Source organism: Genypterus blacodes, unplaced genomic scaffold, assembly GCF_046128005.1.
Source record: "Genypterus blacodes isolate CSIRO-AG114 ecotype Tasmania unplaced genomic scaffold, CSIRO-AGI_Gbla_v1 ptg000107l_1, whole genome shotgun sequence".
In the NCBI taxonomy this organism is placed as follows: Eukaryota; Metazoa; Chordata; class Actinopteri; order Ophidiiformes; family Ophidiidae; genus Genypterus; species Genypterus blacodes.
In genome coordinates, this window is record NW_027466911.1 from 2,212,501 (window position 1) to 2,232,943 (window position 20,443).

The 20,443-nt window shown below is 41.4% G+C and overlaps 2 protein-coding genes across 2 annotated transcripts in view; one reads left to right on the top strand and one right to left on the bottom strand.

The window, feature by feature from the left end:
* The window catches only part of LOC143008858 (protein NDRG1-like), a 3,286-nt gene extending 273 nt beyond the window's left edge, over nt 1–3,013 (bottom strand). The window contains exons 1-11 of the mRNA XM_076160806.1: nt 2,963–3,013; nt 2,221–2,326; nt 2,018–2,138; nt 1,861–1,923; nt 1,710–1,770; nt 1,482–1,568; nt 1,181–1,237; nt 825–991; nt 565–664; nt 316–351; nt 116–167 (exon numbers count right to left, since the gene is read on the bottom strand). Coding sequence (XP_076016921.1) covers nt 116–167; nt 316–351; nt 565–664; nt 825–991; nt 1,181–1,237; nt 1,482–1,568; nt 1,710–1,770; nt 1,861–1,923; nt 2,018–2,138; nt 2,221–2,326; nt 2,963–3,013 — 901 coding nt within the window. The remainder of the gene's footprint in view (nt 1–115; nt 168–315; nt 352–564; nt 665–824; nt 992–1,180; nt 1,238–1,481; nt 1,569–1,709; nt 1,771–1,860; nt 1,924–2,017; nt 2,139–2,220; nt 2,327–2,962) is intronic.
* Nucleotides 3,014–6,841: 3,828 nt separating this feature from the next.
* Nucleotides 6,842–16,894, top strand: LOC143008854 (protein tyrosine phosphatase type IVA 3). Its single transcript, XM_076160801.1, has 7 exons — nt 6,842–7,003; nt 11,911–12,438; nt 14,251–14,361; nt 14,491–14,583; nt 14,673–14,803; nt 15,243–15,317; nt 15,589–16,894. Exons 3-7 carry the CDS (start codon nt 14,266–14,268, stop codon nt 15,704–15,706), a joined length of 513 nt encoding a protein of 170 aa, XP_076016916.1. The 5' UTR covers nt 6,842–7,003; nt 11,911–12,438; nt 14,251–14,265; the 3' UTR covers nt 15,707–16,894.
* Nucleotides 16,895–20,443: the final 3,549 nt, after the last annotated feature.

Below are 20,443 nucleotides of genomic sequence, written 5' to 3' on the forward strand. Positions count from 1 at the left end.
AGTATTTTCTGTACCAGGTTGAACCACCTGTCTTGCCACCTGATTTAAAACTAGTAGAGTTGAACCTTTATCCACTTAATAATGAATACATTACAGAAAAGGTTGTGTGACTTACAATATCCCAGGCCCTGGATGAAATATTTGAAGGCTTCAGCCAGTTTGGCTGGCTGTGGAGAGAGAGAGAGAGAGAGAGAGAGAGAGAGAGAGAGAGAAATCAGGAACTCACCAATAAGTTATAAGATAAGTTAAGATAGGATAAGGTATCAAATTTCATCATCAGTAGAGTTGCCAATGGCATGAGGAGAGTCATCCTACCTGATTCACCTGAGGAAGTCCTCCACAGTCCGCCATCTAGAGGGACAAATGTTACAGTGGGCTTCAGTCTTTACATGTTACGTAAAGGATGCCATAATGTATAGTGTAACAGAGGTTTTCTCGGTTAAGTTCGCCCTCTGAATGTAGACGTGTTTCTGAATTACATAAAATATTCCATGATTGCATGTCTCCTTGATGGCATCATGTGGTATTTTGTGCTGTTTAGTAGTAAGTCAGTGGTCCAGTTACCTTGAGCAGTGTGGTCTTGGTGGGGTTTAGTTTGGAGTTACATTCAACCACAGCCTCCACAGCTGGAGAATTATCCCCCACAACCAGCAGCGTGGAGCACCTACAGCAAAAAGAGTTCCATTATTCAGCTTACCTCATCACAAACTACAGACTACAGCGTTTTATGGTAGATGTACAGTTTTGCAGACCATTAAAACCGGTTGAATAAGTCAATCACTCATTCATTTTAAGACCCTTCCGCTGCAAAGTGCAGTACTAACTTGAGCGTCCTGACAGTGATGTTTCCTCCAGGAACAGGCCTTTCCACCTCCAGGGAGCTTCGGTTGTTGAAGGAGCGGAAGAACTGATTCACGTTGGACTGGTTCATGGTCGTCATGATGTGGTGACGGTATGTAGCTATAAGGTCGTGGTTGGTCTGGATCTCTTCCTGGAAAAATGAGTTTGAAAGATAGACTGAGACACAGCAGCATATGTATTTAGGCCATGAGGTGGTAATCAGACAGTTCTACAAGGAAAACACCAACAAGTTCTAAGGAAATATAATCAATCTGAGATGCAAATTAGAACATAAGGGTTGTAATAAGTGGAGACAATTGTTTCACGGGTAACAACGTACTTTTCCAAACAAGTGTGTGATGATTGTGTCAGGCAGGGTGTGGGTCCATTCAGTGATCTGGAAAACACATACATACACATGCAACATGTTAAGATGCGCAACAATCATCATTCACAAGCATGATTGCATGTCGCCTCAATCAACTCAGTCAATCAATGAAATTTCATATTCGACATATTCAATCCAACATATGGCAACAAAGGCATTTGTAATAAGTTACATTTTTTTATTAATGTCTGTAATAGATTCAATATCAGTATAGAAAAGGGGTCAACACACATTCACGCATTACATTTCTTACCTTGTTTGCAACAGTATCGATAATTCCCTCAGCATCGGGGGTGATGTTGATCAGAACTAAACCATCCACCTGGTCAGGGTGATTCAACTACACACAAACAGGAATAAAAGCTTGGATCAATAACTCTGATACACTTGATTAAATGCAAACAACGAAACCAAATAATGAAAGCATGTTATCTGCCGTGTCTAAGCTCAAACAGGACTTAGAGAGCAGATTTGCACTCACAGCAAATTTAGCCAGGATGAAGGCTCCTGCTCCAACACCCAGCCCAATCACGCTACGCAATCTGAAAACACAAACACACACAATGGTCAGAACATTTTTATCTATATATTCTAGGAGAGAAATTTGAGGTTGATATGAATCTGAATCTTACCCGAAGTGTTTGAGGACAGCAGGCAGCATTTCAGACAGCTGGTCAATGGAAGGGTAAGTGTACCTGATGGGTCAAAGTTCACAAAAACTGGGTTTGAGATCAAGTGACAGATGGGCAGATAGGAGGACAGACAGAATCATACAGACGCTTTACTGACTCTGAAGGGAGAGTAGTTGCTCCCTCATGTTGTCCAGGAGCCTCAACGTGACAAACAGGAAAGTGTCGGATGATTTCCTGCATATCCTCGTGGTTGAACAGATTTTCAAAGCATGATTTGCCTACAGAAAGAGCGAAATAAAATCAGTGTGAAGAAATTACATTGGTTTGAAATGACCAAGCAGTTGAGAAAGAGGGACTTACGGTTCAGTCCCACGTCGTGGTAGGTGAGGATGACCGGGCGGCTTGACTTTGGAACGCCCATCATGGTGCAGTGGACCTTCCCGAACAGAGTGTCGACATCCTCCTCCTGAAACACACACAGACTGGTTAACACATGGCCAGGTAACACATACACCAGCGAGGAAATGCGTCTGTGCACTTAGGCAATAGGTTTGGGTGAAGATATGAGGGTTTGTGTTTTATGAAAGCAATAGATAAAAGGAAAGGGGATGTTTCAACACACACCAGTTTTAATTTTAATTTTTAACAATTTTAACAGGAAATTGTACATTGTCTATTTGTACAGTTCACATTTGAACTTATCTGTGTTAAATTGGTCACTGAAAAGTAGTGAAATAGACATAACTCGTCAAATGAAGGAGTAACTCATAACAATAATTGTGCATGCTGGCTCACTGGCACGTCCAAGTGGAATTATAAAATGTTCCCATGGTGAAATATAACATGTATGTTAGTTGAATTTCACATGTATTTGTTGTGGTTTGTTGGACATACAAACGTAAGAATGATGATAATAATTATACTGTATGTCTATATGGCTCAAAGTCTTTCCCAACAACTGAGATACCAAATTAATGTAAATATAATGATAATTAACCTAAATAGAACATGCTACAACAGTAATTCTAGTTCCAGCATTAAGAAAGTGGCTGTACTTGGACCTTTGATGGATAAAGTTAGGCTATGCTTAGGTTATACTCACAGTGATCTGAGGCTCAAAGACAGAGTCATACTCATTATCCTCCAGAACCATGGCTGCTGCTGCAAAGTGGACCTAGCCCTCTGGAGATATGTGATAGATTCACTGAGGCTGTTACACCGATGTCCTGTCTCTAGTCCAGATCCTTGCTTTGAGTCCTGGTATCTAAAGGTGGCTCGCTCTTCTGTTGTAATTCTGAAGAATGTCAGCCCTTGGATTACCAGCTGGGAGCAGGTATGTAAGTCAACGCTGTGTGTGCCTAGCAGTCTGACAGAGCTCTTTTGAGCTGGTTTATATATCCTCTGACTCTGATCTGTCACTAAGCCGTAACCTCGACCTGGTTCCCATGTGGCCAACTGGCCCCCTCTTGTTTTAATCTGACCTCAGACTGCTGCAACACCACAGAGAATATGCTGGGTTCTATAAGGGAATTAACCAAGGTCTTAACAAGGTACACACAGTATCTGTGCTTGACGTCTTCTTGCAGTGTTTTCAGTAAAATATTGATCCCTGACAAGTTCTTTTTACAGTTTACATTTAGTTCAACTTCAGTTATGATGCCAGCATTTACACTGAACATTTGCTTAATTTCTCTTTCCATGTTTGTTTGTTTGTTATGTCTATTTTGAAGATTTTAACCACCAAAACAAACATTACACATGAGTATAAAATCCAAAACATCTAGATACCAGCATAACAATCTCATGTAATCAGTAGGAAACAGATTGAATGTATTTTTTAACAAGCTTGATGATCTAAACAGAAGTTAAAGTCACAAGTAAATCTTGTTAATCTTTGCTGCAACAAGTCACAAGGGAACCACGGCAGCTTCAGTCTACCAGTCAGCAGGTCACCTGTCTAATCTCAGTGAGCCATCTGCTCCTCACAGCATCACAAGCTGCTTCCTGCACTTCAGCTGGCTGACCTTGATCCTCCCCATTGCATCTGTAACTTAAACAACCCTCCATGATGTGGCCCACACACTGCAATTCAGCTAAAATTAACTTGGATGTTTGGAAAGTAGCCTGGAGTTTAAGCACAGGTTTGCACAACTGCACTCACTGTATTTGTTCTTAGTGCCCAATACCAATTCCAAGATGATCTATGGAAAGTAAACAACTGTGGACCTTAATTGGCATGCTGTCTGATTAAAGTTACTTTATTATAATTCTAATATGTTAACAACAATTATTAGTTTTCCGTTAAAAGGATCACTCATTTTAAAATGAGTGATCTCATTTTAAAATGTCTTTAATTCTCTTATTTTAGTCTCTTATCTTTCTCAACCCAGTTAATCATTCACAGAGGAAACCTTTTAAATATACTTTCAAACAAAGGTGATGGCAGTTTTTTAGTGAAACAGCTGGCTGAGCGGAAACAAAGCAGGCTGCACTGTGATCACATTCATGTAATGCCGGCATTGCCTCGAAAACACACGCACACAAACACGTGTTTAATCCATTTAGTGATGCTTGAAGACAGCAGATGGCTTATACTCAGCCACACGTTAACCTGAGGCTACTTTTACATCAACTAACCTAGACTGTAAGCTTTGGCCTGCTGCCCTATTTTACAAGCGACCGCTGTCCCACATTTGACCGTGATCATTTGAAAGGATGACCTGGGACTGTTTTCTTGCTTGTGTTTCAATTTACAAACGATTCCACAACCAATGCAGCCACTATTACTACAAGTTATTATTATTGATACCTGTCTAGTAACACAAGTGCTTATCAAACACTGTGTCATAGCCCGGAAAGTTTCCACACAGTGCCTTGGTCTACTCTGTTATTTGGAATGGTTCAGTCGTGATTAGTTGTTAATTCTTTGATTTTTCAAGTTTTTTCTATTAATGTATTTACCATGTTTTGTACCAAGTGTTTTAAAATTCTGGTCAAGATCCCATGTGAATGTGAATACATATTATGATGAAACAGCAGAGACCTGCATAACTCAACCTCCAGTGTAATCATTCATTTGCAAGCAACTATAAAGTGGCAAAATATGTGAAACAAATCTTTAAGAAATCGTATACATTTTCCTTTTTAAATTCTCTCACACCACTCATGTCTCTCACCACTGTGTCCCAGATAACCCTGCGACTCAAGCAGGACAGCAGCAAAGTGCTCTCTTTCCTATGTATGATGTGGCCCCCTGCTGCTTCTGTCCAGGCATTACAGTACAACGTAGACAAACAGTAGGGGGCCTCAAGCAACTGCTCTTGTCAGTGAATATGTAGGGCTGGCACTGCTCACTCTGAACTCTCCCTTGAACATATCCCAGCATGCATTCTTCCCAGTCACATTACTAGAACCGTAGTCTATAAAAACATTCATTCAGTCATTCATCACATTTACTACAGTTTTCCCTTTAATATATCAAAATCTTCCTATCACTTCCCAAGATCACAGCAGGTGAGTAGGCAGGAAAATACCTTCACCTGGATAAGTTACCATCCAGCAACTACTACAAATACTAATACAATTTCCAGCACCACACACATAAATGCTGATAATACAGAACATCTTTATTGTTTGTATAATGGTTTACATCTTTGTTATGATCTGCTGAAAGCCCTCAGTCCAGCAAAAGCTTACTCTATACCTTTGTGTCAGCTCCTACGAGTGTCCACTAGATGGAGCATCTTACCTACTCGCCGTATAGAACTTGTTAGCTTATGGGCTTGAGAGTCTGCATTTCGTCACACTGGTCCGGTTTTCTCCCCACAGCCCACACTGTATATGATACAAATCAGCATATTCTTACATTTCTGCTGCCTGTTCCTACTGCACTCACGCTTTTTCAGTTAACTAAACTATGTCAACTATATCAAACATGTGCCATGATCTTAGATCTCACTGAACATCGAACTCCAATTAGTCATTTGTGTAAGATTTTTGTGCTTTCTACCTTTACATAGTGTGATTTTTGTGTCCGTTTTGATTGTATTTATCATCATTATTAATATGAAGTAGTATTAGTATGAAGGCTCACACGTCTTCCCTTTAGGCCTCTCGACTTACATATACGGTTTATATTGCAACGGAAAACCTCTGGTGGAGTAAAATTGTAGTGTCATCCTGACAACTGGTTGTCATGGTAACTAGTCTGCAGGTGAAAGCCCTGCTGCCCGACTCTCAGCTTTCAAAACTTTCTAATTATACACACAGCAGCTGCTGCTGCCTGCCACATGCTTGACTGTGTGTTTGTGTTTTTGTTGTGGGTCCACTATACGTGTGTGTATGTGTGTGTACTGTGTGTGTATAAGTCTCAATATGTGTTTTTCCGAGAACCTTGCCCTGTGAATGTAAATGTGCGTGTGTGCGTGTGAGTGAGAACTTTTTGAATGAATATTTTTAGGTTTGTGCGTATGAGTTTCTGGCCTTCAATGATACCTTGTATAGAATAGCTGCAGGGGAGGGTGCAGTGTGTGATTTGAGGATAAGGATACATTACTATATTGCATCACATCACATTGTATCATAACATACAGATCACTCAAATATTGTGCTGTTAACTGTTTGATTATTTGAGTAATCTAGAGGCTCAAAACAGGAAACGGGTCATCTTCTTCCTGAGCAGATCTGATCCCACATTGCGGTTTCAACACTGCACAAACATGACAAGAAGGGTCTCAGCTTCGAGGGATGAGATGCACATGTTGCTACATCCATTAGTACCATCACAGGACTTGGTAATTGGTCGCTAGGGTTAAAACTGAAACGCGTGCAAAAACTCAGAATGAGGATATGGAACCGGGGAAAGTACCCAGGAATCCAAGCGCAAAGGGAAATCACAGGAGCCATATCTTGAAAGATGTCTGCAGGCTAACAGGAAACAAAAGGCAAACAGGCCGGTATATATACACATCGTGGGGGATCAGGTGTGTGGGGCGATGGGATCTAAGGTGTAAGTGATTGGGTGATGAGTGGCACGTGACTGGCAGGAGAGAGGAAACTGTAAACAAAGAGGAGACACACCCACACACACTCGGAGAGCAGGGAGGAGCAGAGGGATGAAAACACACACACAGGATCATGACAGGTACGAACCTTTAATAACACTTGATTTAGAAAATTATACGAATCAGCCTTGGTTTTTAAATTGTCGACAAGCTGTAACGGGCAAATCCTGAAATATTTGTACATATTACAATACATTTCCTTAACATATGAATAAGTAGAATTTAAGGATACAACATCTCCATTAAAATAATGTAAAAGTCATCAGTCATTTGCGCCAAGGAGGATGTAACTGACAGTACAAACGACTTCCTTTTGATATCCAGTTGCCTGTTAGTTGTCCAGGGAATTAACAAGTATTTGACACGGCTGCATGTGTAATGTGCCTGAGGGACAGACTTACACACTGCTCAGGGGAGGAAACACACTCAGTAACTTTATATGGCAACAAGGTAAATCAGTGTAAACTCCAAGTTCACCTATTTTTAACCTTATGGTATATTTAATATTGTAATATTATGTGATGTAATTAATAGCACTGTAACATGAGTATTAGTCTTTATCGTTGTTGCTGGTGGGAGCAGGTGTTGCATTTGTATGAACATCATAACATATCCCTGCTGTTCAAGCTGTTATATAGGGCAGCTGGTTATATCACCGCAGGTCAGCTATATATGTTTGTATGCGCCTGACAAAAATAAAGGCCATTGGGATGAAAAGCCACTGGCGCAGATCACAGTGAAGGTGACTCATAGTCACTGCAAAATCAAACCAACATCACTTCATCATAACAGGAATAATACACTGGTTTTATACTTTAGAACCAGAAAGAGCTTACAATTGAAGTCAACATATATACATATTTAATAGTGACACACACACACACACACACACATACACACACACACACACACACACACACACACACACACACACACACACACACACACACACACACACACCTGTTAGAAATCCATTCCAACAGCCTAAATTTTGTAAAAATTAACAAAGATATACAATATGTTACCTCTTAAACTGAAAGGCAAGAAGGCCTACAGACTCACACACTCTCTCACACACATTTACACATGCAGGTTTGATGGGAGAAAACAAGGCAATAAATTACGCCTGTCTAGCGCTGTTTCATAAGTCTCAAACTATGGAAAAGAACTATGATTCACTATGATCGTCAACCTTCACCAGTATTGGTTACTGATAAAAATAAAGGTTGGGCCCTTCCTTGATGTTTCCTTGAATCTGTGGAAAACAGATTGGATGCTGACGTCTGAGGCATGTCAGCCCCGTGCCTCATGAGAGGTGAGGGAGAGGCCAAAGTGTCCACTGAGCTTTCTCAAAACAGCCCAAGACTGCATGGGTGGCTGAGGTTTGACCTACAGGGTGTCAGCTCACATTTCCAGAAACCCATTGCAGCAAGTGTATTTGGGCCAGTGCACAGCTTTCTGTAACGGGAAAACAGATGGTCAAACTGCCGCTGAACGTCACCTATCAGCAATAAGCAGAAGAGGATACATCAAATGTCGTTCAATGTCTAATACATTGTGAACACGTCTGCACAGGAAGCCTACGTTCCTCATTTGTAAACAGCAGTCACAGTCAAGTGCCATTCATATTTCCAGTCAGTAGGTTAAACCCTCGGCCTCCTCAGCTTTCCCATGATTCATCACATGAGTACACTAAAACTGAGTGTGATAAAGTGCAAAGGATTCTGGCATGGCTGCGGCTATTTTTAGCCTGGAGCGATGTGTTGTCTTCAAGGCTGTTTGCGTAGGTGAGCGGTCATTTGAAGCTGTGCTCCAAAGTGATTGATAGCGAGGTGAGGCCGCAGGGTGTTTTGCCTCAGAAGGTCTGTGTCGGGTGCATCGTCATGGCTCTGTGGGTTCGCATATAAAAACCAAGACTGTCTAATCAAGGCTGATAAAGTATTTGTAGATGTACTGTAGAAATAGTCCTAAACAAGATTTAAGGCTGTTCACTCATTTCTGGATGTCTCAGAGAACCACCACAGCTTCAGTTTATCTTGGCTAATAAAATGACAGAATGGACAGAATGGAGCCTCTTGGAATCTGTTTTGGGGAAATTTAATTACATCAAATAAGCCTCTTGTCAAAGGTTTGACTTCAATCTGTCTGGTGTCGCAAAGGAGTTTCTATTTTTAGTGAGAGGGGGAGAGAAGAAAAACAAGCCAAGGTCCGGACAGAGATGTCATCACAGGACATGTTCACAGGAACAAATTAATTCTTTCTGTCAAAATCTGACACACAAATGCTCCCATGGGTTCTATTTATCTAAGTTCCGTTTACCTTCGAAACCTTACACAGAACCTTGTAATCCTCAGAATGGTAGTAAAGAGTGAGGAGAGGGTAGGAAAAGTGGACGCCACCTCTTCTCTACAAGTGCCTGGTGGAAAAGGGGAGGGAAAGGTGTAGTGGGGATGAGGAGGAGGAGGAGAAGGAGGTAGGGTAGGTTGTGGTTGTGTGTGTGTGTGGGGTGGTGGGGGGAGGCTCTTCTCCACTCTCTAAGAGCATTAACTGTAGAGTGTTCTGGTGGTGACAGGGCTGTCAGGGTCAGATGGCTGCTCAGCCTGATTAGACCAGCTCACAGCAGATCCTCAGCCCTGCACACCGCGCTGCTACACCAAGGTAGAGCTACAAACTGGCACACAAACCTCAGCTGTTACTGAGTGAAGCAGCTCGGTGCCAGGAGGACGAGGGAAAGGTTTCTTGTTCAGTATCACTGCAGGGCACAGCGACAGGTTGTTGCAGATATACTTCACTCTCTGTTGCCTTAGTCGAGATCACTCTACCAGATATTTCAGCTTCTGACTAAAAGAGTCTCTGTTGGGCTTGTGGACTAATGTGGCAAAGAGACCGAAGAACTGATGTGTAGTCTTTTTTAGGAGATGACATTGAAGAGCTGAGGGGTAAGGACAGCCATTTGACAGACACTACATTGATTTGCTTATTGTTTATACAGAAATGTTTTTGGGACAGACTCAGCTTAGTGTTGTCCTGCATTCTGTTTGAACAGGTGTTTTCATGGTTTTGAACACAACAGTAGCTGAGCTTATGACAAGACTTCACTCGTACAGGCATTCAGTAGTTATGATTGCAGTTGTGTAACAGCTGCCACTTTACAAGAATGTGATGTGTCAGAATCAGTCGCTAGCAGAGTAACAACTATAAATACAGCCAGGTTGTAAGAGTGTAGAGGGTCTTACTATAACAGGCAGCAAGCTAGCAGTACATCAGCACTCAGACTGTTTGTACAGGCTGCTGCTTCTGCAGGACTTTGGTGTAACTGCCAGTCAGTGGTTTGTGGATTTCCCTGTTCTGCAGCCAAGCTGTCCACTGAGGTAAGGGGAAGGCTTTAGCTTTGCAGAGGCAATGCAAATTCAGGCATTTTAGCACACCCTCTTATCCAGAGTGACTAATCCTGCTGTAGGCAAAGCTACAAAACCTTTGTGTACATGAGACAACAGCAGTGAATGTGAAACGATATGTCCCATCTGAGGCAGCTCAGGTCGTGGCCTGCCTTGTTGTTGTCTCAACCACTGACCTACAAGAATGCATTGCATTACATTACATTACATTACGATCATTTAGCAGACGCTTTTATCCAAAGAGACTTACAATAAGTGTGTTCAACAAACACACAACAAACATTGCTTATAACCAATCCATTTGACACAAAGTAATCTGGAGACACGTTTTAATTTTCCCATAATTTACCTTGGTTCCCGACCGCCTGGCAGGCTGAGAGCCTCTGGGATACCAGGGAAGCCTCACACTTTTAAGTGGAATTAATAAACTGGTGCCCTTTCATGATTTCAGATGATGTTTTTGTAATGTGTCACTCTGCATTAGACGTCAGCTAAATGCCTAGATCGACTATTGCACTTGTAACAACAAAGAGACAGTTTGTCGATTTGTGTCATTTTTAGACCTTTCAATGCTTTTGATTTTTTTTTCTCTTCCCGCCACTTTGTCTGATCTGTGACAGCGCCTCCTGTCATGCTTCTTTCTGTATTGCACTATATAGCTTTGTTGTGATTGTGTCGTCTGTATCCGTCACAGCTCTTCTTCATTAGGTGATGAACATTTTTATTGGCATTCAGGAATTGACTTATCATATTGTAGACCTATCAGTGTATTCACCAAAACGCCATTCAAAAGCCTAGCAAAGTAATAATGTGCTTAAGGTTTAATTTAAATTTGTCATCATGGAAATAAGTAATTCACCTTAATCCTGATTAGCTATGACTCAGAGCAAAATCCTAATCATAGATAGATAACAAGTACCTGGAATAGAACTCGTAGTCCACATGCGATTATGAAGTGTGTGTGTGTATGTGTGTGTGTGTGTGTGTGTGTGTGTGTGTGTGTGTATGTGTGTATGTTGTTAGAGCTAAGTGTTAAAGAGGTGACTACAGATTACCCAGATTACCTCTGGGCTCTGGTTGTTTGTCTGAGCGTCAGCCCTCACCTATGCAGATGACGCAGATGTTTCTGTTCTTCCACATAGGACACAACACACAGTTGAAATATTTAATTGGACAATATGCAAATAGAGGAAGGATAGGGATTCTCCTATATATTCTTACAGGACATTTTAAACAATCAATTGATCTTTATAACTTCATAACCTATTGATAATTGAGAGAACAGTTAATGCCTGCATCAGTTCACATTACAGTACTTGAAGTAGCTTTGACCATCTCTTACCACTCATTCTCCTGCCTGTGCTCTTTCATCGATGTTGAAAATCTTCCTAGATTTGCTACTGTGTGCATTTAATTTAGAACTACTATTACTATCTTTCTACATTTAGTTACATCTAATTATTTGTACATGCTGAACCCTTCTTTACAATATGAAAACAGAGATAGTACTTTGCTCTACTAATTAATGTGCAGTTTTGGAAGTACTGGACCAAATTCTGAATTTGTATTTCTATGTTTTACCATTTCAGAACCGCTGGTTGATGGAGTTTGTGCGAAGGAGTGGTGACTACTGCCACGCCCAACACATTTAGACACACCCCTTTCCCTGCATCTGGGATGAAGCCAGGCATCATGCATACCTGGGGCCCTGATCCATGATTGACCTTTGCCCTCAGATCCAGCCAGCTCATGGGGTACCGAGTGGAGCCGAGGCCCTGTAAACTAACTGGAGAGAAAAGGAAAGAGAGACAGAGCTACTGAGAGAAAGACAGAGACTGACTGAAGCACAGACAAACAGATTTATAAGAACAGAGAGAGAGAGACAGAGAGAGAGAGAGCGACTGACACAGAGACAGCTCACACTGTAGTCTCCTGGACAATAGGCTACAGTCAACCGATGGGGTAAATCAATAGGCAGGAAGGCCTAAGAAGAGGGAAAATACGTTAAGCGGCTGTAAACATTCTCCCTACTGGAAGGTGGACGTTACAAAGAGGAGCCCTGATATCAAAACAGGGTGTTGAAGACACAGCACCACACTGCTTGGCTAAAGCTAAAGGTGAGGGGTGACTGGTCATTAGAGCTTCACTAAATATAGTGACACACACAAACACTTTGTAGCTGCCGCATGCTACTGAATTATTCTGACATCCTGCATGTCGATGAATGTATTTTTGAACATTCTGTTTGTTGCAATAGTTTTGTTCTGTGTTGTTTTGTCTGTGTTGTTTTGTCTGTGTATCACACAGCTGCCCAATGATGAAAACAAAAGCTTTCCTGTCCTGATAATCATTCCAATCACGTCGATGTTGTCACTTCCCTACCAACTAAATTTAGCTGCGTACATTGTGAGCGGTTGTAAGGCAGACTGCTTCCTCTGTCACTTCAAGATCATTGAAATGCCATCACAACAAAGTCCTAAAGATGTTGCATGGACAAGACCCTGGTTCTGGGAAGGCTAGATCTGCATTTCACACAGAAAGAAAGAAAAAAAGAACTATATACTGATGTTGCAGACTAATGTCCTGACTAATGTTACAAGCCTTGTAAACTAACTTGACAACCAAATTTAGATGTACTATGAAGGATATATTTGCATCTGACAAATAGTGTCGCACCTAATTAGAACGTGTTGCAAATATCAGTGACGTCCTCATAATGAACTTGTTGTGGTGGCACCAAATTTGAATGTCATAAATACACGTCACCGAAAAATCTGGGAGGAAGTACCCCTATTGCTGGGAATCCATCGTGTGAGATGAATCGCATTGCTTTTATTTATGATAGCAAGATGAAAAGAAATGAGAGTGGGAACAAGGCATCAAACCAACAAAGCAGGAGAAACGAGCCAGCAAGAGACTTTCCATTCAAATGACCTCCATTTGAGTCTAATTTTAATGGTTTCTAAAAACAAAGTTGAACCATCAGCATTTGTTTACAAGTTTAACCCAAGTAAGGCAGGATGACTTGAGACGGAGGAAAAGCCTGTCAGTTCAACCGAGGTAGCGAGATGTCCGACAACAGGCAAAGGGTTAAAGGTCTCTTACCTATGTCTACACTAGTCTGAATTGAACAGGCATTTAAGATGAACAGTGAAAGGTCTTCAATCCGGATAGTTTGGTTCAGCCCAAAAGACATCTTGCGTGGCTCAAGATACCGTGGTTCAGGCTCTTTCACGCAAAGACACAAGTGCTCAGCTACAAAAACAAGGTTCTCACTGACTTTCTGGGCAAAGGAAACATAGAGGGAACCGTGACATCATGGCCCAGGACACTTGCTTGTTACTACTACTACTACTACATGAACCTTCACATCCCCATAAGTATGTTAAGTAAAACAGTGCAGAAATCTAATCAGGAGGAGGTTTCAGATGTATTGAATACTTGCCAAAGTAAATGGAGAAAGTCATGTGAAGCCAACAATGATCCAACACAGATTGGTTCTTAGAATGCTTAAGTAGAACACTTGTAGAGTGCCAGCACCACGGTGGAGAAGAGATGTTCTTCATGGAGGGTAAAGTGAGCTCTTTTCTGCTTCTGATAGCTCTGCCTGTTGCACCATCTTCTCCTGGCAGAGCTCTCAACCAGCCATGTGATCCCTGCACCAGTTCAAGTCAGGAAACATATCAGAAGAAGAAAACTACCGAATGCAGTGTTCTAGAATTTATGATACAACTTTGATACCAGGTTGAAGCTTTTCAAAACAATGTGTTGATTTCCTCTGCGTCACCTGGCCTATAGCTGCTGAAGATGTTAGCTAAATCAGACACACCAAGTAGTTCAAAGAGGTGAAGTCATGTTAGGATGTGTTGTTTTGTTCGCTTCACATCGTGAGTGTGTATAACAGCTAATGGTTAATACTGATTGTTAAGGTCTCACTGGCCAACATGAACCGTCCGGCTCCGGTGGAACTGTCCCACAAGAACATGAGATTCCTGATCACACACAACCCCACAGACAACACACTTGGCTCCTTCATAGAGGTAAGAAATGTGTTTATGTCCTATATAAAGTAGCAGTGGAAAATATTGGATACACATATGTAAACCTCCTGCCTGTACCTCACTGTATGTTTGTGTATGTACAACTAATACAATTGATGCGCTTGGCAGGACCTGAAGCGTTTTGGTGCCACAACAGTGGTTCGAGTCTGTGACATCACCTACGACAAAGCACCGCTGGAGAAAGACGGCATCACTGTGGTGGTGAGGATGTGAAGCACACACACACACACAATCTCATACACACTGCATTTACTCTGTAATTTATAATAATTCCTCTGCATCTCTGTCAGGATTGGCCCTTTGATGACGGAGCCCCGCCCCCCAGTAAGCTGGTTGATGATTGGCTGAGTCTGCTGAAGAAGAAGTTTCAGGAGGATCCAGGATGCTGCGTGGCTGTTCACTGTGTGGCAGGACTGGGGAGGTCAGAACACACACATACACATCATATACAGTGCGTGTGTGTGTGTGTGTTTGTGCTGAATCCCAAGAGAGGGGAAGACACTCCTACACACACATTCGGGTTAAAAAACCTTTCCATCGTGAACGTCTTACTCCACTTAAACTGCAACATGTGCACTGCAAACACACTTCAGATACACACACATACTTATGCATGCAGATACCACACACTTTACAGAACACACAAATAAATAGCAGGAAGCTGATCATAGCACCATTTTTAAAACATTTGAAGATCCAGAAAACTGTTTCTATTTTTACAATAGACACACACAAGACCTCCACCCTCAGACCTGTGTGTGTGTGTGTGTGTGTGTGTGTGTGTGTGTGTGTGTGTGTGTGTGTGTGTGTGTGTTTGTGTGTGTGTGTGTGTGTGTGTGTGTGTATGTGTGTGTATGTAGGGCTCCTGTTCTGGTGGCTTTGGCTCTGATTGAGAGTGGAATGAAATATGAAGACGCCATTCAGCTCATAAGACAGTAAGGACGTTGATGAATTACGCACCATAAATTCATCCTTAAGCGCTGTGCTTTATGAATATAATTGCATCACAGACACTAGAAAGTGTGCAATGTTCAAGGAACCTTAGTGTACTGTTGCACTTTTGTTTATTTACACTTGCAGTTTGTGCTGTGAGATGAGTTAGTACAAATTCAGTATGATAAATCAGGAAGATAATATGCAATGAAAGGAAGAAATCAACGGGAAATACCTTTGACTCCCACTTAAAACTGTGTGTGTGTGTTGTAGGAAGCGGCGTGGAGCCATCAACAGCAAACAGCTAACCTACCTGGAGAAATATCGCTCCAAGCAGAGGCTCCGCATCAAAGACTCTCACACATACAAAAACAAGTGTTGCACCATGTGAACACACACACACACACACACACACACACACACACACACACACACACACACACACACACACACACACGCACACACACATACACACATGCACACACACACACTCCCCTCAACAAAGGCTTTAAAAACACATTTAACTCAGACAATTGCAATCTTGTCACTGATTCCTGTATCAGGCTTTAAATATAAACAACATTTTTGGATGTTTTTGCAGCCATTTTGCTATCCGGTGTGATTTCTGTAGCTATCCAAAACACAATTTATACCACTGTGGGACAATAAAATGAAACGAGACTTCCACACTGCAACAAGGTTCACTGTGGTAACCGGGCGCTTCATTTATTTTGTTTTGTTCTTGTTTTATTAAGTTCTGTGTTTTCACATCAGTGTGTGCTCTGTTTACTGTCGCTCACAGGAAGAAATGGAAGTCTCATAAAAATGTGAGTTTACAAACTTTATGGTCGTATTATTCAGGGGTTTAAACTTTTAATTTGACTTTATCTCTCACATTTTACAAATGTGAAATGGTGATAACTGATACATGGCACACATTGAAGACATGACTGGTAGATGTAAATAATAGCAGTCAACTACAGTATGTCTCAATATTACAAGGCGACGCGCTACTTCCCTTCAACATGTGCAGAGGGAAGGCTCTTCATATATGTGTGTGTGTGTGTGTGTGTGTGTGAGTGTGTGTGTGTGTTCGGGGAGCAACTCAGTTTGTTGCACATGTTATTTTGCTTTGCAGTTGACCTGTTGATTTAAGCCGTTCCTGGATGATGCATGTATTTTCATTCAAAATAAATTGAGTGATGATAGGCAAAGCACTTTCTATGTATCATTAGGTTGCTTATGACAATGCTTTTTTCCCTATGTAATGAAATTACTATCAAAATACTTTTGCCTCTGAATGAGATGAAGTATCAAAGGGTCAATGATTGAGCAGATATCATCTTCATCTGATTTTTTTAAGAACTAAAATGACTTCACTTTTCTCTGCTTATCCATCCGGTGTGTGTGTGTGTGTGTGTGTGTGTGTGTGTGTGTGTGTGTGTGTGTGTGTGTGTGTTTGGTGTGTGGTTTGCGTGGGTGTGTGTTTGGTAGATGTAGTCGTTCATTGAACTGACCTGAGCTGCTGCTTTGTCTAACAACTTCTGTAAATGTCCTTTCTCTGTAAATAAGTGCACTGTTTAATAAAGGCTTTTGTCATTCTCTGATACATTTTGCAAATTGGCTATATTGATCCTACATACAGTTTCTAGTTAACCTCCTTGCCTTAAATAACAATAATTATATGCAATAGATCAAAATTTGAAATCACTCATCCTGCTCATCGTTTCTGAGTGTTGTCCCACTTCGCCACCTAGAGGCCTCTGGATACTCTCACAGCTCTGAGATCAAAACATGACCTCAAAGCAAAGGTGACCTGCCATAACCCCAAGAAGCCTTAGATACTTTCTTATGCACCGCTTTGGTGAGGCTAACTCACTGATGTTGGCAGTAAAATACTGTTTGATTAAAATTATACCATATTTGATGAACAAACAGCTTGGGCAGTGTGACATGTGGTAGAATTTGGTGAAATATGGTGATCTCATCTCAGTCACATCTCCTCTGTCTGAATTCTCTCTCTTGTCTTTCCTGTTCAAACCTGCAGCTCGATTAGTAAACAGATGAAACCACACAAATATGAAAGATCCAACATGGGATGCCTACAGGAAATTTAAATGGAAAGAATTTACCACAAGAGGGAGCTAACCTCAAATGCACAAGCAATCCATTTGTTTTTAAATATATGATGTGTCTTATCATCTGTTATGTGTACAAATAAATAAACTAAAACAAAACCATTTCAATTTTCAAAGGCGTAACATCAACTTTAACAATGAGGTCACGCTTAAGAATCAACAGACAAACAACACAAATACTAGAAGAATAAAAAATAAATAGAGTAAATTCAACATTTCATAAACTTAAACTAGCATTATAATTAAGATTGAGGATTGAGAAGTAAACAAGACCAAAGAATTAGCAACATAAACCTACTATTAAGTCATAAATTGAAAATTGTGTTTAATGCAATTTGATCTAATTCGTCTCAATTTCAAATCCCAATAACCCTCTTCATCACCACACACATCACCACACATCCAGGCACTTCACAGCAGCTGAAAGAAAGATGCAAACTTCACAGATCGTTCCTCCACAGAGCCTCAAATACATTTGTATCCAATCACGAGCGTCCCCACTCCTCAAAATCTTTGCATTCCCCGAGTAGCTCCAAACAACTGTAGCTGCTCTGAGCCTCTCCAATGCCCTGCAAAGCCTCACCGTGGATACATGAAGAGCAGCCCCAAGGTGGCGTGTTGGTGAACTTGTGCAGATTCAAACACATCCCAGAGATTTCGTCACTGACAACCTTCAATCCCACTGGAGCGGAAAGATAACCAAGTGGTTTCTTGTCGCCTGTCAATAGCTGCGGGTCGTTGGCTTCATCTCTCAGTACCTCGCTTCTCTATTGGCCTGATTGTGACTGATTGGAGAGTTTGCTCAACTGTGATCCATATTCTGTTGTTGCCTTCATTCCTGTTGCAACACAATGTATATTTCCTGTCTTTCCTCTTCCAATTCAAACCTCAATCCGTCACTTTCCAAAACCCTGAAACATATTAGGCAGCGGAGGTCTTCAAAGACATAAAATCGCCTCTATGTCTCTATTGTGCAAAGTTGGTTTCACCCAGCAGTCATTGGGTGAGAAACATTAAAACCAATGGACAATATTCAGTTTATAACTCATCCTAACCTGCACAAATTAAAACTGTAGGTGGAAACACTCACAGAGACAGGACAACCTGCAGTACAGTTCAAATGCAGACTCAGTTGGATGTGAATCCATGTCTCAAGAACAAATATTCTTTCATTATTGGCAAATTTGCTTTGAAGCCTTAGGTCTCTGTTGGCACCGAATCTGCTGTGTAACTTTTTTTCCAACATCACAGAAATAAAGCTGTCAAAGAACATAAAGGGATGTAACATCATATGCGTCAAATGTTGTAAGGAAGCCGTCTCACCTGCAGACGCACGGATTAGACTCTCTGAGTACATTAAAGGCTTTCAGCCAGACAAATATCAACAAGGACAAAGCTCAAAGCCACAATAATCAGACGACAGATGTGAGGAATAACCTTGTGTTCCTAGAATGTTCAAGACTGAATTGCTTTATGAGGGTTTATCGCATTCCTCTGCTCCCACATTAATGGGCTGTTTTAGCTCCAAAACCACATGAAGCCCTTAAAAGTAAAAAAAAATGTATTGGAAAGGAGTAAAATGGCAGCCGAAGACACAAACACAACCTCACCTAACAATAATGTTTTATCCACTGTCCATTTTTGTAGAATGCGTGTAATTGCAGTGTGGGAGTACAAATCTGAGCACAATGCACACTTTGTGTTCTTGGTTCTATATATTCACTGCACATTCAATCAGCAGGGGGTGAGGGGTTGTTTTTGTGTAAACTATCTTCCAGTAGATGTAGAGGTTATTATATTTACATTCACTGATGAGGATACGATCAGGCACCGTAGCAGCACCCTGCGGTGTCCTGCGGGACGGCGACATCAGTCATTGTCAGGAAAAGGGAGATTTCTGATCCGAGCGGTGGACGCATTCGACCCTGAACTCTGGAAAAACAAGGCCTTGTTTTTTTTCCTGCTGAGAGAGCTCATTACAAGACACTATAAGAGCTTCCCACAAGCAAGCACAACTCCTTGACCCCAGATGGGAGTGAATGGAGGGGATGTAGAGTTTGGGCCAAGCCACAGCGGCAGACTCCAAACCTCACCAACAAGCACCGGCCCCACGAGTGTCAGCTTGGGACACAGATGTATGTTGTTTTTTTCCCCCCTTTGTCCACGGTACACAGGCCCTCTGGGCGCTCGCTGAGCCGCCACAGCTGCTCTGGTGCGGAGCGTTACGTTCTGCACTTCAGCCAAACAGGAACAAAAAAGACGAGGTGACCTTTTCTTTACAGATCCAGACAAATTATTTTATTAATAGATGAATAAATGTCTCCCTTGTTTATCCGTCACAGCTCTTGGAATTACCAGCTTGGAATGAAATTGTAACTTGGCTCCTCGTCCTCTGGCTGCATCCAACAGCCACAGATTCATCATCCACTCAACACACTTCCCTAAACTGCCTTATCTGCCTCCTGGACATTATGAAACCCATTTTAATGATGGCGTGCTGCAACATTTCACCAGCGCAAACCTCTGATGAGTGGTTTTGTCTGATGCTTGTCACTGAATATTATGTGATTAAATGATGCAATAAAGTGTCAAAAATGATAAAGTGCACTGCAAAGTGGATAGCTTGTCAGTGGTGGAAGAATTATTCAGATCTCTTGAGTCAAAGTAGCAACACCACTGTGAAGAAATAATCCATTTAAGTACAAATGGTACATTCAAAATGTTTCCCTCAAGTTTAAGCGTGTAGATTTTAGGCATGAAATATACTGAGTACAAAAGTAAAACGTATTATGAATAAATTTAATGCAATGAAACTCCCCCCGAAATATACACGATTCAACATCCAACAGATTCAGTTAAGGAAGAAAAGAAGCGAAGGAAAATATGGATGGAATAAAGGAAGGAAGGAAGGTAGGAAGGAAGGAAGGAAGGAAGGAAAGAGCACTGGGATGCAAGGAAAGCAAAAAAAAAGAGAAGCAAAATGGATGAAA